At 40.3% G+C, this 25807-nt stretch overlaps 1 protein-coding gene across 6 annotated transcripts; it reads left to right on the top strand.

Annotated features, from left to right (window-relative positions):
• The first annotated feature begins 864 nt into the window (after nucleotides 1–864).
• LOC127047791 (mucin-2-like) lies at nucleotides 865–22837 on the top strand. 6 transcript variants are annotated; one of them, XM_050946572.1, is made up of 8 exons: nucleotides 865–1066; nucleotides 8832–9127; nucleotides 9320–9881; nucleotides 11654–11746; nucleotides 16492–16518; nucleotides 19234–19313; nucleotides 20004–20079; nucleotides 20528–22837. In XM_050946572.1, the coding sequence occupies exons 1-8, from the start codon at nucleotides 1021–1023 to the stop codon at nucleotides 20542–20544; spliced, it is 1197 nt and encodes a 398-aa protein (XP_050802529.1). In that variant the 5' UTR covers nucleotides 865–1020; the 3' UTR covers nucleotides 20545–22837. The 6 variants fall into 6 exon arrangements, with proteins under 6 accessions (XP_050802529.1, XP_050802533.1, XP_050802532.1 ...); XM_050946576.1 differs by having other exon boundaries at nucleotides 866–1066; nucleotides 9512–9881; XM_050946575.1 differs by having other exon boundaries at nucleotides 866–1066; nucleotides 9416–9881.
• The last annotated feature ends 2970 nt before the right edge of the window (nucleotides 22838–25807 follow it).

Here is a 25807-nt window from a genome sequence, read left to right as displayed (position 1 = left end):
TATACCCACATCTTTAATACTGTGTGCAGATGTGGTCGCCCCATCTCAAAAAAGATGTATTGGAACTGGAAAAGGTTCAGAAAATGGCAACAAAAATTATTAGAAGTATGGAATGGCTTCCACGTTCGAAGAGATTAATAAGACCGGGACTTTTCAGTTTGGAAAAGAGACGGCTAAGGGGAGATATGATTGAGATCTATAAAATTATGACTCATATAGAGGAAGTAGATAAGGAAGTGTTGTTTACTACTTCTCATAACACAAGAACTAAGGGTCACCAAATGAAATTAATAGGCAGCAGGTTTAAAACATATAAAAGGAAGTATTTCTTCACACAACACAACCTGTGGAACTCCTTGCCAGAGGATGTTGTGAAGGCCAAGCTCAAAACAGGGTTCAAAAAATAACCTATTAATTATTTTCATGAAATGCGGAATATTTTGGAAGGGTCTGTGGTCCAGTGATTAGCGCAAGGGACTGCAATTGTCTTGTATGATCTTCAAAACATTTTACCTCCTTGGGCCCCGGTTTTCCCATCCTCAAAATGAGGCTAATGATACATATCCATAATTATAAAGTGATTTGAGATCTATGGATAAACATCACTCGGTAAGTGTTAAATATGATATGGTCCTTATAATTTAAGCATTACTAAATGACTACATGGCTCAGAACCTGTTTTTACATGTGATTTTGCCATTCAGTTGGTAGTTTTATAACTCTCATATGCTCTGCACAGTTCACTTTGAAATTCAGTGTATGAAATTGACTTCTGAAAAAGCATAAAGTTTCATATCCTGCATGATATGTTAGCCATTTTCAGCAGATAATTTATTACTTGGCCTGCTTCTTACTGGCTGATTAGAACCCCAGAAAGCCACAGGGGCAGAGAGATAGCAAGTTTAGTCTGTTGCCTGTGCGTAGAGAACCACACATAGCTTGCTGGTTGGAGGGAACAAAGCGAGGAGTTTCGGTTTGTTTTCTGGGTAGTTTTCTCTGTGGTTAGATATTACAGGAGAAATGAAAATGTGCAAAACTATACTTCCTTGTATTCTATTACTGTCAGGTGAGTGAACATTTTTGTTCTTTTTACTTCTTTTCTTGTCAGTTACAAATCGCTTTTGCTTCAACTTGTCTCCTGATTTTATGTAGACATACCTAGACCCCTATTACATATGAGTTAAATATTAATAACAAACTGATGTTTAACTGCTATGTATTAATATATTGTATTACTAGAACTATTGCTGCATATAAGTAAGTGCAGATCATTTAGATATGAAGCACTTGTCTTCATGTTCCAAGAGCTTTGTCCCCCCACCCCACTAAATTGTAAATCCAAAGTGCTGTTGATCTCAGTAGTGGAAGTTGTAGTCTCTTGCTGTGAGAAACCATGGCCTCTCCTTTGTGAGCTTTCATGAGTTTTCCAACACCCTTACCACTGGTGTTATTAGGACTTGCTATTTGGGAGTTTGCACGGAGTATTTAGCGGGGTAGGAGGGAGATAGTGGCCCTGCCCTAAGCCATGTCTAATGAATGATTTTTTAATGCAATGCTTGAAACGTTATTGTATTTGGTGCAACTGAAAATTAAGTAGCCTTTATCCCCTGAATTTTAATCAAGTTTTTGCCTCCTTGATTAGACAGGGAAAGATCCTTCCATGTGCTGTGTCGGTGCATATGAGGGGGAAAGGGAGCTTACTTTCCACCTCTTCCCTCACCCTACAAATGCAGTAGTATTGCAGGAACTCTACTTAGCCCTCTGATGGGTGCTAGGAGGGGAGGGTGTCCGGCCGATGCACCAGACTAGCACATAGGAATATGGTCTCCTTTTTAGTGCACATACTGCACTTGAGCACGTGCTAGCTGAGAGTTCATGCTTTTCCTTTTCAAAGGAGTAGGCAGGTGCACCCAACTACACCTCCCTCAGGACTACCCCATGGAATTGTGTTCTGGCTAGCAGGATACTTGTGAAACAAGATGTGTGTGCCAGTATCCTTACCCTTCTTTGCAGCACTGATAGGACAATATTTTGCTCTAACTACTGAACAATATAAACAGACTGCAAATTGGTGCAGAATATTCTGAATCTGGAGATCCACAACTGTTATGTGGTATCTCAACTAGGGAGGTAGAGTCCTTGCCTTTCCTTATTGCAATCTCATAGACACACCTCTGTGATCACCTTTTGATTAACTCTGTGAGTTATACGTGTGATATCTGAGGATCTTGAAATAGCTCAGGAAGAACTGTCTAAATGGAAAGACATCTCAGGCAAGGCCATAGGACTAGATTAGCATGTACATTAGAGGATGCTATTTTTTTTACTTAACTGTCTATCCAAGAAACTTTGCTGCAACATCCTAGCCTCATAAGTCATTTCAGAATGTATAATTCATGTGTGAGACTTCACTCACTGCTATAAAGCATGGTTTGTTTTGTTTTTAATATCATGACTTAAATATTTTTAAGATGCATCCACATAATGTTGCAGCAATTTACAAAGTTTATTCCCTTCAATCACACTGATATCCATTAAAAAATATCCCATATTAATGGGTTTGGGGCTTTTTGTTTTGTTTTTGTCATGAATAAAGTTATACAGTACTTATTGACAAAGGAGACCAGCTCTGAATGTAATCGTATGTTTGAAAGTATAGAAAGATTTGGGGAAAGGGGTATTGTACATTAACCAATGTTTCCTAATTATATTGTACATATACTAACATAATTTTTCTCTATTCCACCAAGTGGGTGAGAAATGAAGTAAACTGTCTCTGTGGCACATGCATATTTCATCAGTCTCTTTATTTCAGAATTTGAGATAAAGATAATTGGAATAACTGCTTTCTGTCAGATTCCCATATTGGAGTCAATACTTCTGGTTTGGGAGGGAGAAACTGACAAGATTCATGGAAAACCCCAGCACCATAAAAAGACTAATGTATTGTCTAATGGGAGTTTTTCCTTCTAGAAAACACTTTCATGTTGTTTTCTTGGACATTTTCCCCAGTAGAGGTGAAAAGTATGTTACCTAGCCTTATTAATGGAAATAGCACCTTGGCTACACTCTAGTAGTAATTTTGATGTCAGAATATTAAGAAGTAAACCTAAATGTACCTAAGATTTTATAAAAAATTGTATACTTGTTATTTCATTCTGTAACTAACTGGCACAGTTCTGTTCTGAACTTCTGCCACTGAATGACTTTGTTGCCTTGGACAAGTCATTTAAACTTTCTATCTGGGCCTGATTATCAACTTCCTTATACCAGTTTATGTCCACTGACTGCAATGGAGATTTAAACTCACATAAATAAGAGAAAAATCAATCCCTCAACTACTACAGTGATAAACATTGCACATAGACCTTCTCCGTTAATTACACCATCATAAAATGGAGTAATGATGTTTGCCCAACTTTTTAAAAGTCTTTGAGTTCTAGCTAATCTACTGTAACTGTCTCAGAGGTTTCTATAGCACCTATGACTACAGTATTTAAGAAACTCACCGGATGAAAAGTCCTAGATGAATGTAAACTATTATTAATTTCTGAGAAATATTTTGAGTACTTACTTAGTTTTAGAAGTGACATGCACCAAAACAGGAATCTGATTGTGGTCCCTGAATTTCCCCAAACATGGCAATACTTGTCAATAGTTCCAATGTTTGCAACATTTACAATAAAAGTGGAAAAAGATGTAATTTGTTCTGTACAAAAAGTGGAAGTGAACTAAGATAACTTGCAGTATCAAGTTGTGATATCACCACAAAGATGGCTAGATACCAGACACTGTTTTGTCTTATTGCTTAATTTTCCATTAGTTTGTAATAATGCACTACACATATAATTCAGAGAGATTGCCATGACTGCAGCATGCTAAAATGTAACAAAGCTCTCCCCAATATTTAAACTCAATGCTATGCCAATATGTGATATACAGCAATATATTTTAAATTACATCCAAAAAACTATAATAAAGGAGCATTAAAATTGTAATGTCAAGCACTCAAAAATTAGGAAATACCAGAGTCCAGGTTACCTGCACAACCTTAATTTGCCCCCTTATGTGTATGCATTGTGAGATAGTCTTTAATTACATGATAACATACCCTTTTCTCCCTACCTCATTCAGTGAATGAGTAGTTACTCAATATTTCTTTTCATCGTCTTCATTGAATGTGTGGCCATTATTTAAATGCACTCCATTCAAAGCCTGCACTGAGCACAAAATGAATTTCCATAGGGACTTTTCTGTGGTAGTCATCATTATAGTATCAATGCAAATTTATTTTCACAACACCCCTGTGAATTAATACTTTCGTTTTACACATGGGGAACTGAGTGATTAAGGCCAAAATTGTCAAGTACCCACTAATTTTGGGTCCCCAGCTTGAGATACCTAGGACTTGATTTCTCAAAGTACTTAGCATTATATAGCACTTTACATGTTCTAAGCACAGCTCCCATTGACTTTAGCTGTAGTCATAAATTCTCAGTACTTCTACAGATCAGACCCCATGAGTCACATTGGGCACCTAGAAAATGAGGAACACACTATTAGTGACCACCTGTGAAAAAAATTAGTTTAAATGACTTCTACAGCATCACATAGGAAGACAGGGATAGAATCCAGTTCTCTAGGGTGGTATTCAGCTTCCTTAGCTATGAGACCATCTTTTCTCTTCTGGTAATCTCCTGCTTCATTCACCTTCTCAATTCTGCAACAAGAGGCTGGAGTCTTACAGACAACAGCTTCATTCACTATACAGCTCTGATTCATCATCTGCTCCCATCCCAACTCCTTCTCCCTTCCCCTCTCTCCTCCTATCTGACCCCCACTGGTCCTGACCCACTCCCTCTTGGTGCATATATGCCCCTCCAGATCCCTTCCCTCTGCTCCTGTCTACCCTCATCAGCTCCTGACCACCTGCCTCTCTACTTCTTCCTGCCTCTGGCCCCTGCAACCTATTTTTCAGCCCCCACAGCATTCCTCACCTTCTTCATTATTCCAGTCAGGCCCATCTCCTTCTCTTCCACTCTGCTTGCTTACCATCAGGGGAAGCATTAAGGCTGTGCTTTCATTAGGAAAAAAGATGTGTTCTTAACTTGAGCTCACTAACTTGAGATAAAATTCTAGGGAAGACACAAGTTTTTACTGTTTTTACACGTTAGCAGGTTGAGTTAAAGACTAGAACCACACCTAATAATCTTAACTTCTCTTTGATATATAGCATAACTTTTAGAAAGGGTTCTAGTCTTCATTTAAAGGAAAGGGATAGAAAATAAGGCAGAAAATATAACACCACTATATAAATTCATTGTGCATCCACACCTTGAATACTGTGTGTAGTTCTGGGCACCCCATCTCAAAAAGGACATAGAAGAACTGGGAAAGGTTCAGAAAAGGGCGACCAAGATGATTAAGAGTATGGAATGGCTTCCGTTTGAGGTGAGACTAAAAAAATTAGGGCCGTTCAGCTTAGAAAAGAGACAACTAAGGCGGGATATGGCAGAGGTCTATAAAATCATTAATGGTATGGAAAAAGTGAAAAGAGAAGTGTCATTTACCATTTCCCACAATACAGAAGCCAAGGGTCACCTGATGAAATTCATAAGAAGCAGGTTTAATACAAACAAAAGGAAGTACTTTTTCACATAACACACAATTAACCTGTGAAACCCATCATCATGTGTTGTTGAGATGGCCAAGAGTATAACTGGTTTCAAAAAAGAACTAGATAAGAAATAGATCCATCAATGGCTATAGGTCAAGATGGTCAAGGATGCAACCCTAGAGCTGGGAAGAACTTAAATCTCTGACTGCCAGAAGACAGGACGAGATAGGGGTGGTTATTCCAACTGCCCTGTTCTGTATACTCTCTCTGAAGCTCTGGTACTGGCCACTGTCATAGGCAGGAGGCTGGACTAGATGGACTATTGGTCTTACTCAGTATGGCAATTCTTATGAGAATCTACCATTTCTAGCTATCTGGTTTTAAGGTAATGTTCCTAGAGTAAATAAAGCACTGTTCTCTTCTTGACTTTGCACCAAGAGAGCCTGAAGGTCAGCACACTGCCTATGTACCATTTTTATCTTCTAAATATGCCTTGGGTGGCACTTAAGTGGGGCATTGGCCTTTTGCTGGCTCTCTGCAATGGGGTGAAATTTACTCTGAAAGAGTAGCCTAGACTTAGAGAACATCCACTATTTATCTAAATAGTGCTGTAACTTTAATTATTAAATGCAGACACCAATAACTTAACACCTTTACAGCTAACTGATGTACCAGTCTGTTGTCTGAATGTTCTTCTTATTTAATATTTATATTGTAATAGCTTGCAGAGATGCCTATCAGGCTTGGTCCTTGCTATGATAGATTCTGTACATATACAGACATAGACACTTTCCCCACTCCAAAAATTTTATGATATAAGAATCGCATATTTTTAGTAAAGGGAATGCTCATTGCTCTCTGTTCTCTCCTCATACAGAATGAACAGCACCCTGTGCAAAGGGCCAGCATGAGACCTATGCACTATTGAAGTCCTACATATGCCCTAATTTGAGGCCTTGTGCTGCTGGCTCTTTGCCCAGAGAGGAATTTCACCCACATCCTATATTAAACTAATTAATTTGTTTTAGCAAGGGCACTATATTCTCTCTCCCTTCCACTCTTTCTGGTTCCCTCAGTCCTGTGACTGTCTGTAAATAAATCTGTGCCATGCTTCTGCAAGTTTCTTGAGCATTTGGTTGTTAAATTCATCGGAATGGATTTCCACAGGAAACATGCTTCTTCCAAAAGCTGCAAAGGCAATTAAATTGCAGATGGGGACACCTGAGTTCAATCTGGATTTTGTTTCAGAGAATTCATGTTAGAACAAAACAGCACAACAAAAACTAAATGACAACTGAAGCCAGTGGAACAGTTTGATATCCTCTGGGGGAAGAATCCTACCAAAAACTAGCACTGTAACATCAAAGTCTAGAAAGGAGGATTTTAAAAAAAACAGTGGGGAAATTAATTAGAAAAACTTTAAAGTCTAAAACTAAACTAAAATCTATAGACTCAGCATGGATGCCACTAAAAATGCTATAACAGAGTCACAGAGGACATGCCCACTCCTAAACAACAACAAAAGGAGGAGGAAGGCAAGAAAAAAGCCAATTATGTTTAAGCTATCGATCTATGGTATTTGTATGACACCTATTTAACTATTTCGAACATAGATTAACATAATTTTTCATGCAGTGATGCCAGGTGAATCTTTCTCATCACATTATATGCTATAGATATAATTGTATTTGATGTACATTATATATGCATTGTTTTACTTGTTTTCCTATACAGTATCTTTTATATTTCACTGCCATTTTATTAACTAAATATAATAACTTACCATGATATTCTTTTTCTACTTCTTTTCTCTCATTACGTTTTTTGTTTTATCTCTGTCTCTCTATTTCAGTGTAGTCCAATGTTTGTTTTCCCTCTGGTTAATTTTTCCTTCCTTTTACTTATGTAAATTTCTCTCTTCTTTCATCCCCTTTCTGTTCTTCATAAAGAGGAACTCCCTTGTGCATACACTGAATGAGGCAGGGGTCTTGTGGAAATAGTAATGTGTGATTAAAGTGTGTATCATGCTGCTTACACGCACTGAAGATGAATTCAAGGTGGACAGGCAACCTGACTTCTGGTATTTCCTAACTTTTACAAGCTTGACTTTGCATCTTTAACATTCTTTTAACATAGATTTTTATATGTAGTTTCCTATACTTTTAAAAGCACAAACAAACAAACAAAAATAACAAAACTATCACGTGGAACAATACTGACCCTCCTGTTTGTCATTAACAGGGTTGTAATCTTTAGAGCCACATTATAGAACTCTAAAATATGAACTAATGGAATAGCTGGTAGCAGTAATAGGTTGTTATCTTCTATGTGAACCAGACACTAGATGGGATCAGACATGCACTTTGCCAGTGGGTTTTACAGCTTTTTCCTAGACAGCAATGGAATGATGACGCAAGCAAATTCTGGATTCTAGTCCAGGTTCTGGAAGGGAGTGTGCTGCAGTGGTTCCAGGCCTTTCCGCAGTTCTGTCTGTCCCTGTCCCTGTCCTTTAGCATGTATCCCTTTAGTATGTCTCCTCCCCACCCCCATCTTATTCCCTACCCCTTCCTACAACCCATCTCTGCTCCTCGGTTCTGACTTCTTCCCAGCCCATCTCTGGCCCTTCGGAATTTTAGACAGGCAGTTTTCACTCCTACTGGGGGCCAGCAGGGGGAGTATTGCCAGCACCGAGTAGCGAGAGACAGTCTCTCTGCTCTTAGATCTGGTGTCTGGAACCATAGCAGCTCTCAGTGGGCAGGAGGAGCAAGTGCAGGGCAAGTCCTGCTCAGTCCCTGTAGCCCTGGGTATTCAGTGCATGCTACTGAATGTGTGCAAACTGAGATTTTTCAGAGGTTTATAACTCAGCCAGATTTAGGCAGATTTTCACGGGGAGGGCAAAAGGCACAACCCCAACACCAGTGTGAATCTATTGCAAATATCAAGTCCTTGCACCAAAGCATGGAGGTGCTAGCCCATCCAGGAGAAAAGGATGTAAGAATATTTTTCACAGGGGTAAAATGTTGCTTAAATGGGTAAACCAATTTAGCTGAAACTTTCCAAAAAACTCAGCCCAAATCATTAAAGTTTGGCAAAGTTATAAGCAGCTGAAACCAGAGTTTTATAAGGGAAGTGTCAGATAGAGTTAGTAAAAGGCAGTGCTACCAGCCCCGCCAGTGATAAATACTTTTTTCTTTTAATATTATGTATCCACAAGGTTTAGTAGTCATGATGGGAGCGGCAAAGAACATCACGGAGACGACCGTCTCAGACATGGTGGGGAAGATGGTGGCAACTGTAACGGAGGCGACTGTCTCAGACAAGATGGGAGAGACAGTGGGGCCCGTCACAAAGGCGACCATCCCAGGCACCCCACGGAAGACTGTGGCGCCCACCCCGGAGGCAACCGTCATGGAGGAGGCAGGGGAGACAACGGCACCCATCATGGAGGCTACCATCCCAGACACGTCAGGGAAGATGGTGACGCCTGTCACAGAAGCAACCATCACAGAGGTAACGGGAGAGACAGTGGTGCCCATCACAGAGACGACCATCCCAGACACGTCAGGGAAGATGGTGACGCCTGTCACAGAAGCAACCATCACAGAGGTAACGGGAGAGACAGTGGCGCCCATCACAGAGACGACCATTCCAGACACGTCAGGGAAGATGGTGACGCCTGTCACAGAAGCAACCATCACAGAGGTAACGGGAGAGACAGTGGCGCCCATCACAGAGACGACCATCCCAGACACGTCAGGGAAGATGGTGACGCCTGTCACAGAAGCAACCATCACAGAGGTAACGGGAGAGACAGTGGCGCCCATCACAGAGACGACCATCCCAGACACGTCAGGGAAGATGGTGACGCCTGTCACAGAAGCAACCATCACAGAGGTAACGGGAGAGACAGTGGCGCCCATCACAGAGACGACCATCCCAGACACGTCAGGGAAGATGGTGACGCCTGTCACGGAGGCAACCATCACGGAGGCGGCAGGAGAGACGGTGGCGACCATCCTAGACAAGCTAGGGAAGACAGTGGCGCCAGTCACAAAGGCAACCATCCCAGTCATGACAACGACCATAGTGCTTGGACATAAAGAAATCTCAACTTCAGGGCTGCCATCAGTAAAAAGCTTCTCAAGTTCTACAATGAAAATAAGTAGAGAATCAACTCTGTTTTTCAAGTCTACTGCTAAACAACTAACTTTGGAGGACAACATGTTAGTCAAATCAAACTCGAACAACCCAACTTCTGGGCCAGGTCTGTTTTTTTGAATTCAGTATTTCCTTACAATGTTGAATCCATTCTCCCCTCCCTGTGCACATACTAGTCCTGTTAAGTCACTATTTTCTGCTCTCCCTGCCACTCCTCCAGTGATGGACTCTTGCCGATTTCCCCCTCAAAGCAGATTTTGCCCTCAAAGTCACATTGCTTAGACAGAAAAGAATTAAGGGGTTTCTTTGCCCATTCATCCTTGCTAGAGCAATGGAGATGGTACAAGGTTCCTTTTCTTAACTGCTGTTAAGACCTGCTGCTTAAATCACCATCCAAGAAGGTGCCGTGGAGTTAAAATGCCTGCACTTCAGTCTTAGAGATTCAGCAAAGATCTTGCTATCCCCAGTTTCAGAAAATGCAGGGCTCAGTCTAGGTTTAAGCTAAGCAGTCCTTTGCGGCCTGATGCAGCTGCTGTTATATCGAGGTAATTTTGGCCAGAGTAGACTTACTGGCCAAAAAGCTTATAATGCCTCAGTGGTTTGATTTAAGGAAGTAACTTCAGTATTTTAAACCTCATTGAGACATTGATTATACTCTGATCACATCTTCAAGCTTCTCTTTGCAACCATCTATTTTAAAAATGAAAATGTAGACTCTAAGCCAACACAGGATTTTAGTAATGAGCCCTCAGCCTGTGTTTCTTGTGTCTAGCCCTTAGTCTGTCTCACAAAAGGCAGGAGGTAGAGCAGAGGCAGCAGTGTCCAACTGTCAGGTAAAGGGCTAATGGAGGAGAAACAGGAACTATGAAAACCAGTTGGAGCTATTTGTGAGGAATAGATGGGTTACTGAGGAGAACTAAGGAGATGAAGCAGGAGCTGTTGAGAGGAAGCCAGAATGATGGGAGCATGCTAGACGCTGTAGCAGTAATAGGTTGTTATCTTCTATGTGAACCAGACACTAGATGGGATCAGACATGCACTTTGCCAGTGGGTTTTACAGCTGTTTGCTAGACAGCAATGGAATGATGACGCAAGCAAATCCTGGATTCTAGTCCAGGTTCTGGAAGGGAGTGTGCTGCAGTGGTACCAGGTCTTTCTGCAGTTCCGTCTGTCCCTGTACATACCCCATAGTATGTCTCCTCCCCACTCCCATCTTATTCCCTACCCCTTCCTACAACCCATCTCTGCTCCTCGGTTCTGACTTCTTCCCAGCCCATCTCTGGCCCTTCGGGATTTTAGACAGGCAGCTTTCACTCCTACTGGGGGCCAGCAGGGGGAGTATTGCCAGCACCGAGTAGCGAGAGACAGTCTCTCTGCTCTTAGATCTGGTGTCTGGAACCACAGCAGCTCTCCGTGGGCAGGAGGAGCAAGTGCAGGGCAAATCCTGCTCAGACCCTGTAGCCCTGGGTATTCAGTGCATGCTACTGAATGTGTGCAAACTGAGATTTTTCAGAGGTTTATAACTTAGCCAGATTTAGGCAGATTTTCACGGGGAGGGCCAAAGGCACAACCCCAACACCAGTGTGAATCTATTGCAAATGTCAAGTCCTTGCACCAAAGCATGGAGGTGCTAGCCCATCCAGGAGAAAAGGATGTAAGAATATTTTTCACAGGGGTAAAATGTTGCTTAAATGGGTAAACCAATTTAGCTGAAACTTTCCAAAAAACTCAGCCCAAATCATTAAAGTTTGGCAAAGTTATAAGCAGCTGAAACCAGAGTTTTATAAGGGAAGTATCAGATAGAGTTAATAAAAGGCAGTGCTACCAGCCCCGCCAGTGTTAAATACATTTTTTCTTTTCATATTATGTATCCACAAGTCATGACAGAAAATGAAGAGATAATCATGAATGTGACCACCCCAGATGAGGTAGGGGAGAAGAAGGCACCCATCACGGAGGAGGCTTCCCCAGGTATGACAATGATGACCATAGTGCTTGGACATGAACAAATATTCAACTTTAGGGCTGCCATCTGTAAAAAGCTTCTGAGCTTCTACAGTGAAAGTAAGTGAGAATCAACTTTCTTTTTCAAGTCTACTGCTAAACAACTAACTTTGGAGGAGAACAAGTTAGTCAGATCAAACTCTTAACAATCTGACTTTTGGGCCAGGTCTGTTTTTTTTTAATTCATTATTTCCTTACAGTGTTGAATCCATTCTCCTCTCCCTGTGCACATACTAGTCCTGTTAAGTCACTATTTTCTGCTCTCCCTGCCACTCCTCCAGTGATGGACTCTTGCCGATTTCCCCCTCAAAGCAGATTTTGCCCTCAAAGTCACATTGCTTAGACAGAAAAGAATTAAGGGGTTTCTTTGCCCATTCATCCTTGCTAGTGCAATGGAGATGGTACAAGGTTCCTTTTCTTAACTGCTGTTAAGACCTGCTGCTTAAATCACCATCCAAGAAGGTGCCATGGAGTTAAAATGCCTGCACTTCAGTCTTAGAGATTCAGCAAAGATCTTGCTATCCCCAGTTTCAGAAAATGCAGGGCTCAGTCTAGGTTTAAGCTAAGCAGTCCTTTGCGGCCTGATGCAGCTGCTGTTATATCGAGGGTTATTTTGGCCATAGTAGACTTGCTGGCCAAAGAGCTTATAATGCCTCAGTGATTTGATTTAGACTGAGTTAACAGTACTGGTTAAATAATTTTAACATTGTTGGACTAAATTTTTCAAATATTAATATTTTGATTAAAACCTCCTGAAAATTTTAAAATTTTTATTGACTCTTTTTTTGAAGGGTGGGAGAGGAGTTTGACCAGCCATAGATTAGTATGACATTTTTCTATTTCTAAAAAAACCCACCAAAAACCCCAAAAAATATAAACATTAAATAAGTAGAATTTTTACTTGCTCATTTTCAATGGCTTTTCAACCAACTCTGTTTTTGAAATTGTTTTAGTTCTCTAATTTTAGAATAGTTAGGGGACAATACCCCCATCCTGCCAGCATGCAGGAGGAAAAAGCCAGGTACATGGATGGAGGGGTGGGGTAGGGAGTGAGGGGTATGAGAGAGAGTGGGAGAACTGTAAATGGTTTTCCCATTCCATGTGTATGTTCAAGAGTTCAAAACTTTTTACTATTTTGAATCAAGATGAAAAGTTGAAATCTTAAAAATGTTAACGAACCAAAAATGTGGGGTTTTTTTCAGTTAAAGTCAAAATGTTACTGTCATGGTATCATCCCCCACTCTGAACCTTAGCATCCAAAAGATGGGGTACCAGCATGAATTCCTCTAAGCTCAATTACCAGCTTAGTACTTGTAGCGCTGCCACCAACCAGGAATTCCAGTGCCTGGTACACTCTGATCCCCCCAAAACCTTGCCCAGGAACCCCCAAGACCCAGACCCTCTGGATCTTAACACAAGGAAAGTAAACCCTTTCCCTCAGTGTTGCCTCTCCCAGGCTTCCCCTTCCTGGGTTACCCTGGAAGATCACTGTGATTCAAACTCCTTGAATCTTAAAACAGAGAGGAAAATCCACCTTCCCCCCCTCCTCCTCTCTCCCCCTGCCAGACTCTCCCTGAGAAAGTAATCCTAACACAGAGAGAAATTAACCTTTCTCTTCCCCTTCCCTCCTTTCTCCCCACCAATTCCCTGGTGGATCCAGACCCAGTCCCCTGGGGTCTCACCAGAATAAAAAAACAATCAGCTTCTTAAACAAGAAAAGCTTTTAATTAAAGAAAGAAAAAACAGTAAAAATTATCTTTGTAAATTTAAGATGGAATATGTTACAGGGTCTTTCAGCTATAGTCACTGGGAATACCCTCCCAGCCTAAGTATACAAGTACAAATTAAAATCCTCCCAGCCAAATACACATTTGCAAATAAAGGAAACAACCATAAGCTTAACTCGCCTTATCTACCTAGTACTCACTATTCTGAACTTATAAGAGCCTGTATGGGAGAGATTGGAGAGAAACCTGATTGCACATCTGGTCCCTCTCAGAACCCAGAGAGAACAACAACCAAATTCCAACAGCACACACAAAAACTTCCCGCCCTCAAGATTTGAAAGTATCCTGTCCCCTGATTGGTCTTCTGGTCAGGTGACAGCCAGGCTCACTGATCTTGTTAACCCTTTACAGGCAAAAGAGACATGAAGTACTTCTGTTCTATTAACTCTTAACTATCTGTTTATGACAGTTACATTTTGGCCTTTTTTTAAACCTCTTAAAACCTCCTAAATTAGCTTAAATTTTAAAATAAACATTTTGAAGCTGGAAGACAAGAAATTTTCATTTCATGAAACATTTTGACAATTTTGATTTTTTTTCCTGTCTCCATTTTTTGGAGTTGGGAAATCTCTTGAAACAGAGCCTGTTTTGCAAACAGTTTCTGTTTCAGCATTTCAGGAAACAAAAATTTGTCTAAAAATTCCCAACCAGCTCTACTGTGTGTGCATTGTCCCTTTCTCCCTTATCTCATCCTGAGGAAGCAAATATGAAGGAAATATGAATGAGTATAACCTATGCACGGACATCTACCTGAGTGTACAGATAGCCTAAAGCAATATTTTTGTGAGTTGTGAACTGCCTCTTTCATCTCTTCGGTGGGTTAGCTCAGATGCTCAATGTTGTTAATTTAAATACTAAGCTTTTAACTTGTTTCATCACCAAACAAAGAGAGGGACAAGGACTGCTCAGCCTAATGTGAGGGACATGTCCATTTGCTGCCATGAATGGCTAGCACTGGAGATATTACCAGCATTTGTCTCCAAATTGATCCATGGAGCGGATTCCAAACAGAATCCCACAGCTCACTGAAGGGAGCCAAACCTGCAGAGCTAGCAGAATGTTCACACCTGTCCAAGGAGAAGCCAGTTACAGCATGCCAGTATGGAATAATTTCTAACTGTCTCATTTATATAGAATATCAGGGTTGGAAGGGACCTCAGGAGGTCATCTAGGCCAACCTCCTGCTCAAAGGGGGAACCAATTCCCAGACAGATTTTTGCCCCAGATCTCTAAATGGCCCCTTCAAGGATTAAACTCACAACCCTGGGTTTAGCAGGCCAATGAGCAAACCACTGAGCTATCCCTCCCACAAGTCTAGTGGGGCATCCAAGCATGTCCCTGATCAGACTGACTCCCAAAGCATACTTGGTCTGCTTTCATGGTGGATGTGAGGCCAGGCAACTTCCTGGCAGTTTCTCCTCCCTCTATGCAGACTCAGGCAGACATCACTCTGTTGATTAGACTCTGGTCACATGTTCAAGCTTCTCTTTGCAACCATCAATTTTAAAAATGAAAATGTAGAATCTAAGTCAACACAGGATTTTAGTAGTGAGTCTGTGCCTCTTGTGTCTAGCCCTTAATCTGGCTCACAGAAGGCAGGAGGTAGCAGCAGAGGCTGCAGTGCCCAACTGACAGGGTAGGGAGGGGCTAATGGAGGAGATACAGGAGCTATGGAAAGCAGCTGGAGCTATTTGTGAGGAATAAGGGGAGAGGGAGCAGGAGCTGTTGAGAGGGAGCAGGAATGATGGGGAGTAGAAAACACTGGGGACAGGAGATAGGAAGTGAGCTAAGAGGGGTCATGAGCTAAGGGAAGAGTAGGAGTTGCTGTGTGGGAAATGATCTAATGAGAGAACAGAATAGGGGGGAATAGGGCTAATGTCATTGTGCACTTACCCCGTCAGGTTCATTCCAACAGCCCACTGACTCCATCCTGCCAATGAACTGTGATCCTTTGGTTATCCTTGGTTCTCCACAAAGCTGCTTCTGAGGTCCCCACAAGACCTCCCCCATCTTCTGAGTGATATAAGAAATAAAATTTTTGCCTCCCCAAACCTGCTCCTGCTGCTTTAGGGGTAACGTTGTAAGGGGAATCTGGTGTCAGACCAATGCTTTTCACAAGCACTAATGGCACAATTTTTATTGATGCTTGTGGCTGTATGCAAGCTATGTATATCTATGCAAATTAACTTAAGTAACAATTTACATAAAAACAGAGCTTCATAAAAGTTGAGAGCTATGCTTTCATCATGGCAGGGCCTCAAGGCCAGAGTTTGATGGGGTTTTTTTGGTGGTGTATTATTCTCCTCCAACAGCTGTTAGAGCTATTCTGCTTGCCCTTCAGAGGGCTTCTGGATTTCCTTCCCCTCTCCCAGTTGTCTGCTCTGTGCTTCTCACTGCAACACACACCTGAGACAGAGAGTGGAGTAGCCAGAAGAAAGTCAGGAAGGAGAAGTGACATCAGGCTGCCCACTCATGCTCGTCTCCAACTCAACCCACACTGTCAGGATCCACCTTACCTCATTAGTAGCAGATTATTATTAAAAGTTATTTGTATTAGAGTGGAGCTGAAGGCCACTGTCAGGACTGGGGCCTCATTGCACTAAGTGCTGTATGAACATGTAAGAAGAAACAGTCTTTGCCCCAAAGAGCTTACAGTCTAGACCAAAGAGATGTAGGGAGGGGAAAATGGGATGAAGCATAGAAGCAAAATGGTCAGAGTGAATATAAGCACGCAGTAATTAATAGCTGGAAGGAAAATTACTAACTGTGACAGATAAGAAGTTGCATATTATTATTTGTTTCTGATAGCATCCACATCATGCTAGATGCTGTAAAAGCGCAAAAGAAGGCGAGGCCCCTGCCTCCAAAGAGCCTATTTCCCCCTTCCAAATTAAATTTGTTGTTTTTGTTTTGTTTTTTCCATAGAGAAAGAACGGCAATCATCTGGACTAGGTATGTCAACAACTTTAATATGTATATTTCCACTTTCCAATAGGCCACACATTTCTTTCTCATTGCTGGGTTTCTTTTACCATTGCTAGTTCTGAAGAACAGACATTATATTGCATGCCCACAGTGGCATGAAAAGAACTGCATCTATAAAGGAAATTGTAAAGGACTTTTTATTTAAGTGCAAACCTTAATATAATTGTTGTATATTCATCTGACTAATAATAATGCATTCGCTATATTAGTAGTTAGTACCACTGAAGTACTATTGATTTATTTATATTTTAATAATAACTTCAATATCTTTCAGAGTGGAAATAAATTTGTTAGTCTTTAAGGTGCTACAATGACTCCTCTTTGTTTTTCAATATCTTTTTTTCTCACTGAGTACCCTAATTCCAATGATAATGTTACTCCTTGTACGCCAAGACTGGGGTTAATGGGAGAGTGTAGTGAGTGGCTTAGGAGAGACAAAATGAAGGAAAACTTCACAAATGTACTTTTTGGTTTTGTGGCTAGCAATAGTTATTAGTGAGTTTTTCCCCAGCTATATGATGTTTTTTTCATTTAACTCCTTAAAGAGAACTTTTTGCTGAGGTTTTACAGTACTCATATGCCTTAAGCAAAGGTTCTTGAGATTTTTTCATAGGGTGGACCATCTTTTAACAGAGGAATTGTTTCATGGAACCTCTCCCCTTCATAATTACATAACATCTCTGTGGCTACTACAGCAGTTGTTTATAGAGAAATGAACAAGGGTTTTACAAGTTGCCTTATCAGGCTGGAGTGAAAAAGAGAAGCCAGAAATATGTGACTAGCCAGCTCCCTGTGGTCCAACAGTTGGGAATCTCTGCCTTGTATTGTAAACCTTCTGTAAGTGGTTACATCCAGGAATTTACTGAATTGGCTGGACTTCTTGTTGAAAAGAAAAATACTCAGTCAAAATTATACCATTTCATTACATGACCTGAATTTTTGGCTTTTAAAGAAACATCTATTGTGATGGATTTTGGGGAGTCAGATCCCATGAGGTGGTACTAAGCACCTCAACTCCCAGCACTTCACAAGAGGGATAAATACCAGGGAGGGAGAGGAGTTATTTAAGTTAAGGGCCAGTGTTGACACAAAAATAAATGGATATAAACTGGCCATCAACAACTTTAGGTTTGATATTAGATTAAGGTTTCTAACTATCAGAGGAGTGAAGTTCTGAAACAACCTTCCAAGGGGAGCACTGGGGGCAAAAAACCTGACTGGCTTCAAGACTGAGTTTGATAAGTTTGTAGAGGGATCCAGTGATAAGACATCTGTGACTGTTAGCAACAAATATCCCCACCGCCTGATGACGAGGCACTACACTGGGAGGGCTCTGAGTAACTTCAGAGAATCCTTTCTCAGGTATCTGGCCACTGAGTCTTGCCAAAATGCTCACGGTCCAACTGACCAGCATATCTGGGGTCAGAAAGAAATTTTCCCTTTGGTCAGATTGGCAGAAACCCTTTTGTTTTAGCAAAAACAACGGGAAGTCCTTGTGGCACCTTAGAGACTAACAAATTTATTTGGGCATAAGGTTTTGTGGGCTAGAACCCACTTCATCAGATGCATGGAGTGGAAAATACAGTAGCAGGTATAAATACACAGCACATGAAAAGATGGGATTTGCCTTACCAAGTGAGAGGTCTGTCTAATGAGACAATTCAATTAACAGTAGGAAACCAAGGGAGGAAAAAATCACTTTTGTAGTGGTAATGAGTGGCCCATTTCAAACACTTGACAAGAAGGTATGAGTAACAGTAGGGTGAAATTAGTATGGGTTTCAGCAACTGAAATCAATGTGAATAAGTTTTTAGGCTATGAAATATTTGGATAGAATATACCTTCCTCTCATTCATTCTTGTTTCTGGGTGGTACTGGAACAAGAAGTGTTTACATACTGAAAAAGCCTGTTCTTATTTGACCAACAGCCCAAGAAATTCAGTTAATCATAGTACTAACACCTGAAAACAGGCTGCTTATCTGAACGAAATCCAAATGTAAAATTTTCATGCTTCCCCTATCACTGTTTGTGATACCTTATTGCTCAAGGGATTAATCATAGACACACAGACTTTAAGGCCAGAAGGGACCATCATGATCATCTAGTCTGACACACTGCACATTGCAGGCCACAGAACCTTACCCACCCACTCCTGTAATCAATAACTCAGTCAGAGGTTAGGGGTTTAAGTCCTCAAATCATGATTTAAAGACTGAAAGTTACAGAGACTCCATCATTTACACTAGTTTAAATCTGCAAGTGGCTCATGCCCATGCTGGCGAAGATGGCAAAAAACAACAAAACCCAAGTTTTGGAATCAAATCATTTGTATTCCAAACATTTTCCAAGGGCAGGTCAAAAAGTTTGGAGCTCCATGAGTGTCTTCATATAAAACATAGACCTATTGTTTGGGAAAATGTTTCTAAACTTAGTGCTGTCCTTCATGAAGTTCAACAGACGCTTAGAGGAGGTTAGGGGTTAGTTGTCCTGAGTTGATTTGCTACTTTCTGTGATCATCAAGATTTTTTTTTTAATTTTGCACTTTCAGTTTTGAAGATTGAGATTTCACTGTATTATATAACTGTTCTGTCTTGTGCCGTTATATCCTGCCAAAGGATGCACTTGTTTATTCCCTTTCTTGATGACTCACAGTAACTGATGCTATTTGTTTGCTTATTCAGCGTTAGGACTCGGCATTTTCTTTGGGATGCTCCTTATTACTGCCATCATTATTTGTTACTGTCTATGGAAAAAGTCAAGAGTAAGTGTAAACTTTTTTATATTTATTATTCTTATATTTTTATTATATTATTCTTATTTTTTAATTTCTTCAATGATCTCTCAGATTTGCAGTGATCGTTTAATGAGGTTTCACCCACTCCCTGTGAGAGTCTGCCAGTGGATGACATCCTTAATCCTTTTAGGATATACATATTTTCCTAATACCTTGATTATATTCCAGTCCTGGCCAAAGCCAGCCTCTTCTGGAGTAATGCTGGTCCCCAGTTTGCAATGCTATCCCTTTCTGAGATACTTTTCTGTCATCATGGGGTTCTGCACCAGCAAATGATAGTCCACCTGAAAATGTGACTGACACTAAGTGAACATAGCCTATCCAGTTTTGATTGTGCTCTATAGTTGTCTGAGGACTATAGGCAAGATGCATGGAAAGTTAATAATATGTTGGCACATCAACATTTCAAGCCATTTATCTGTAACCTTAATATTAAAAAATAAATTAATGCTTACTGAAATGTTAAAGCGTGATCAATTTTAACATGCAATGATACGACTGAAACTGATGAGTATGAGGAAAATAGAGAGATTACAGAGATTAAAAATAAGACCAACAGATCTTTTATTGTTATTTATTGTAATAATATTTCCATTTGGTTTCTACAGCTTGAATGTGTACAGCAGTGATGTAAACATATTTCTATTTCCTGTATAGAAAAGCTCATTTGACGTGAACTCAGTGGAAACAACTATTCCCTTAAATTCCACTGAAACAAAAGAACCAAGCTCAGGTAGAGTGTCCTTGGTTTCATTCTGTTCTTTTGCATGGCCACTAAAATGGAGGATGTAGTAGGAGAGTACTCTTCATGATTGAGCATATATAATCTACTTGCAGCTTTACTCTCACTCTGTGAACCTACACACTAGAGCTGTGTGCTTCACCAGAATCCATGACAACATTTTCTTCAGTTTCAACCCCAGTATAGTTTCACACATCAAAAGTATCATTTTGAAAAAGCCTCTCAATCTCCAAACAAGACTCAATCAAAGCCATTTGCTACAGCATTAGAACCATGCAATACCATGACCTGTGGGACTCAACTTCACTTCTGAACCATGGTTTATGGTCCTTATTTTTTATTTGACTATATTATACACTACAGTGGGGTGTGTTATCCATCTTTTTCTTAATTCATTTGAATTTTTACTGTTTTCTGTTTTTCTTTGTATCATTTTCAGATGGGGAAAAGAAATGAAAGCACTCACACTTAATAGCCATTCATGAAGATCTCACAAAAAGAACTAACATGGCTGAATCATCAGAGAAATTAAAATGGATTGAAATTCAAAGAGATCCACTTAATCACAGAAAAGGGCAATCTCAGTAGTGTAAACTTCTTTTTAAATGGCACATTTTGGAGTGTTCCTGAATCTAGTCATAGTAATAAGCAGATATTCATTGGTGCTGGCTGCTACAAATCTTTATTCATTTCCTGTTCCTTTTTGGTTGTGGAAAAAAGCTCACCTTACTTTAATATAGTTATCTAAGAGCCAGATTCTGCCATTTAGGCACAAATCTGCACCAGCATATGAGGAACAGGGGGAGGCATAATCCCTCTCCCAGCTCTCCAGCATGCAGAAGAAGCATGCCATGGCCCTTTCTCTTCCTGCCCCTGCCTGCTTCCTTTAGAGGATTTGTGGCCATTAGGGTGCACAGAAGGAATGAGTCATGGAGCGGGGCAGTCTTTGTGCTTCCCTGAGTATAGGGACTGGGGTCTTTCTGGGCCCTTATGTGAAGCCCCTAAGGAGTGAGGGGAAAACTCCTTATGCCTCCTGCTCCCACTGATTCATCCGTCCAAAAGCCTGTGACAATCTAGCCCCTAATTCTTTGTACATAGCTTGTTTTATAATAAATGACCTAAGTAAAAGTGAGTCTCAGCACAGTGTATTTCTATTAAATGCAAAAACGATGCTGATGCGCTGCTAAGATTGAAATGTTATGCTCACTAAAATCAGAAAATGTAGAGTTAAGAGACCAGAGCCTCAGCTGGTGCAAACTGACATAGCTTCCTTGGCTTCATTGGAGCCATATTGATTGACACCAGCTGAAGATCTGGCCCCAGGTTTCCAGAGACACTTTTGCACAGTAGGGTTTTTTTATCATCTAATCATAATACTTATATTTACAATTACACAAAATGTTGTATTTGTTCATAGAGTGTTATAAAAGAATGTGTAGTTTTAACATGGAAGCCTACAATCCTGTATACCACATTTACAGTTTTACAAACATAATGTAAGAAAACAATGCAGCTTATTTCCTTGGTATGAAATTATTTGCTAAATAGTGTTATTTTAATCAGGGTTGTATGATCCTAGATGGAAAAACCCTTTTGTAATATATAGGCCTGTCTGCTTCTCCTCTCACACCTGTATAATCAAGAATTTCTCCACCGGAGCTAATGAAGATACACCTGCGCAAAAACTAGTATCAATGCATAATCAGGCCCCTACATGTGCAAGCTTTAAATTGGAAACTCTTTAGAGTAGGAATTGTGGTTTTCTTTTATCTCATTCAGCCCCTGTGATTAAAAATAACAATAATCAATAAAAAGGTGACAGTTAAGTTTGGGAATCTTTCATTTCTTGAATTTCATAATACAGTCTAAGGGCCTTGTTCCACTCCCCTACTCTGAGTGGGTAGCACTTATTTACTTACTGATGTCAATGGAACGACTCATGTGAGTAAGTACTATGCAATGTGAGTGCAGAATCCAGCACTTAGTAGTCGCATTCTTTAGTCTCAGTATACTATGTAAAGTTGGCATATTAATAAAGTGGCAAGGTGAGGAAGCATGATCCAGTGGGTATGGTACTAACTCAGCATTTGGGAGAGCTGGATTCAATTCCTTGCCCTTCCACAGACTTCCTGTGTGGCCTATAGTCAAGCTAATTAGTCTTTCTAGGCCTCAGTTCCCCATATATAAAACAGGAATAATAGCAATTCCTTATCTCACAAGGATTTTGTGAGGATAAATACATTAAAGATTGAGGTGCTCAGGTAACAGGTGCTTTGCAAGTACCCTATCCAGAAAATCTAATCCGAGGTTTTGGCCTGTTTCCAAATCTGCTCAGGCATGATATCTTCCTTCCCAATAATAATATGGACTTGAGTTATATCAGCCTTCAACCAGTAATTGATATTCTATGAAGATGCAAAATCTAAAGCATAGAAGTTCCTTGCATGAGAGGAAGAGAAGATGAAACCTAGTTCAGCACCACTGAGGGCAAAGGGAATTTTACTATTGACTTCAGTGGATCAGGATAAGACTGATAACACAGATGGGTAACTGAAAATGTTGGCCACTTTTTTTCCTATGCGTTTAACGAATGACAGCTAAAATCTTCCTTTTATGTAAATATGATCTGAGTTAAGAATGAGCTCATTACAAGAATTGTGTTTCACTCCAGTCTTACTAAGAATTGCAATTATAATTACATTTTCATTTCCACAAAAAGAATAATAAACTCCGAATTCTGGAAGAGCAATCTATCATTTTGTTTTGCTTGATATTGACATAGTCTGCAGATTTCAGGGTATTTTATTAAAGAAACGTCATAGTTAATTTGGATTAATTGAAAGTTAAACATATGCTTAAGTGCTTTACTAGATTTTATTGCCCTGTATGGTCCTATAGCGCTGATTGAATGTTTGCGGAAGCAGGCTCACAGAATATTCCAATTCAAGGCAATGGGATTACTCTATATAAATTAAGCATATGCATCAGTGAACATGGATTTAGTGGTGTATTGTGCTATGGCTACACTGTCAAAAAAGCACAATGCACTTTCCCTGTACCTTTTAATCAGAGTAGCAACCTATGATAGGCCTTTCTCAGCAATATCAAGGAATATTTTCATTACCGCCTTACAGTCTATAGACAAATATTGCACATTTATGTTTTGTTTTTATTCAAATCAAAATCTCACTATACTTTACGCTGCATTTGAAAGAAAATACTAGATAGTACTGTAGTTTTCTAATAACCTGTATAAGTATAGTTGAAATCTGCATTCTGAAAAAAGCCTTGGGCCCAAACATTCTATGTCAGGTACTGAATATGGTCCAGATGTCTATTCATGCATATTAGCTAATATCACAAATCACATATGTCTGTCAACAAAAATGAAGAAATGTTTTTAAAATTTCTTTTTGCTGGTGCCAATATGATGTAAGAAATGAAAATTTATCCAGGAACGTAGTGCAAGAAATATATATGCTACGTAAGTAATAATGTTGGGGATTTTTCATTTGTAATTATATTTCACATGATTTAAAAATTGCACTATACTCAGCTATGATTCTATGGAAATAATAAATAATAATTTAAAATAGCTGTATTAAAGCACTCCTCTATATTAGTTAAAAATGCCTTTGGGGGCGAAAGAGCTAAAACAATTATACATCTTACAGCGATATCACTATAACTGCCTTCTAACAGAAGTTGATGTCAATAGAACTACTATGCATTGTGGTACTTCCATTGACAGGCTAAGAAGATTGGTGGGTCCTTTGGACACATTGATAATGTCAGAGAATCACAACATTGTTATGGGGTGAAATCCTGGCCCACTGAAATAAATAGACTTTTACCACTGGCTCCAGTGGGCCAGAATGCCACCCTTGCTCCCTTTTACAATATCTGTGTACAGCAAAATTCTTTGGCATGACTGTCCTCATATAACTGGCTTCACTAAAGTTGAGGTGGTGCGGAGTGCAACAAAGACACATCAAAAGGTAGACAAAAGAAAATAACAGGGACTGACTCTTGATAAAGTATGTGGTTGGATCAGATGATGGACTGGTACATAGCCATCATTTTTTTGAAGTGCACAGTGTTCCAGATACTTCTCTCTGTGTAGGAATATATCATAGTACACTGTACCATGCTTTGAGGGAGCAGCGCTTTTTTATGCAAAGTCATCCTCCTGTCTGTTAACGTTCATTTTATCAGGTTCACTTCTCTTTTCCTTTCCCTTCACACCCACTTGAACATGCCAGCTGCAGACTCACCATCGCCCAACTGTCTAAAGCAGCCTAACATTATGGGGGGAAAAGAGTCTTGTGTATGGAAAGTGGTGAGGAGGGGGTGAAGGGGAATTGCAGGACTCAGAGGATTAGTAATTGCAGATGTTAGTTTATTTGTTTAGACTGGCAGTGGGTGAAAGTTTCTGCCACACTATCACAAGACCGTTCAGGCATGTATGAGTTTCTCTTCCTCCAGTTCCTAGTGGATGATTGTCACAAAATACCAACAGAACTGGAATTGCTTGGCTGTCCTTATAGGCAGGGGTGCAGGAATAATTTGTATAGTGAGGATGCTGAGAGCCATTTAACCAAACTATAAACCTTAGACATTATGGAAACCACTTCAAGCCAGGGGGTGCAGCAGCACCCCTAGTTCCAGCACCTGTGCCTGCAGAGAGGCTGACTATCAAATAAGCATGGAAATTACAATTGCTTCTTGCCTCACTGAAGTTCCTCTTAGAAAGAGTTAACACACAACAGTGGGACAGTATGAGACAAATTTGATGTGCTTTTTTACTAGAAGCCATCTGCAATCGAGGAGTACACATGTTCTTTTGATACGGAATTTCATCAATAGGCATTGATAAGAGAATGTTGTACATCTTCTACTGAGAGAAGATTTCAGTACCTTAGGATTTCAGTCTGGTTACCTTTCAAGTGCACTAAATTCACTTCCAGACAAATTCTGTTCTCAGCTCCACCAGTTTAAATTGGGAGTTACCCCTATTGAAGTCAATGGCCTTGGATAACCACTCTTTTCAAGATGCGTGCCAATGTAATGACAAGGGAAGGCTACAGGGAGCTGATTGTGACTCTCAGATGCAGTTCTCCCAGCCCGAGCACAAGAGCAAGAAGTGTCCTACTTTAACTTAGCCTTCTGGTGTAAGGTTCCCATGCAGAGCTCATGCCCACTCCTTTCCCTCAGTCCGCCCGCTTTTCCCACTCATGCTGGTGTGGGAAGGGTGTCTTGCATGGGAGCAGCACAGCTCTATGCCAGCAGCGATTCTCCTTCACACTGGAATTCCACTGGAATCTCTGGTTTAAAATGGTTTAAAACCATTTTGCATAGCAGCAAAATGGCCTTAGTGGACCAGGTAATCTGGGCCAATTTCAGTGGAAATTACTCCAGATTTACACCTGATGTGCCAGAGGGCAGAGTTTAGTGTTTGAAACAAAGCAGAAAAATTAGTATGAGATTCTGCCATTTAAATTCTTCATCAGGCTCAGTCTGGGGTTTGGGGGCTACCGTCAGCGGATGAACTGAAACGTCTGTAATAGAGCTGGAGCAGGTGGATGTACAGATGCTGTCTCAATGGGAGGAAAAAAATACCTTTTCATTTCACATACTCTGATGGGGATTTCCGCAATCTTATGCCTGATCACACTAATTTACTGAGAAGGTGGCTCTGTGACCAACCATCTCAACTCCT

Source organism: Gopherus flavomarginatus, chromosome 3 (genome assembly GCF_025201925.1).
Source record: "Gopherus flavomarginatus isolate rGopFla2 chromosome 3, rGopFla2.mat.asm, whole genome shotgun sequence".
NCBI classification, from domain to species: domain Eukaryota; kingdom Metazoa; phylum Chordata; order Testudines; family Testudinidae; genus Gopherus; species Gopherus flavomarginatus.
This window is presented reverse-complemented; position numbering and strand designations above follow the sequence as displayed.

Excerpts from the sequence above, each read along its gene's own strand:
- LOC127047791 (XM_050946572.1), top strand. The coding sequence starts at position 1,021 with ATGAAAATGTGCAAAACTATACTTCCTTGTATTCTATTACTGTCAG. Across the intron at positions 1,067-8,831 it reads TTGTATTCTATTACTGTCAG|GTTTAGTAGTCATGATGGGA; the intron begins GTGAGTGAACAT and ends TGTATCCACAAG. Across the intron at positions 19,314-20,003 it reads GTCTATGGAAAAAGTCAAGA|AAAAGCTCATTTGACGTGAA; the intron begins GTAAGTGTAAAC and ends TTTCCTGTATAG.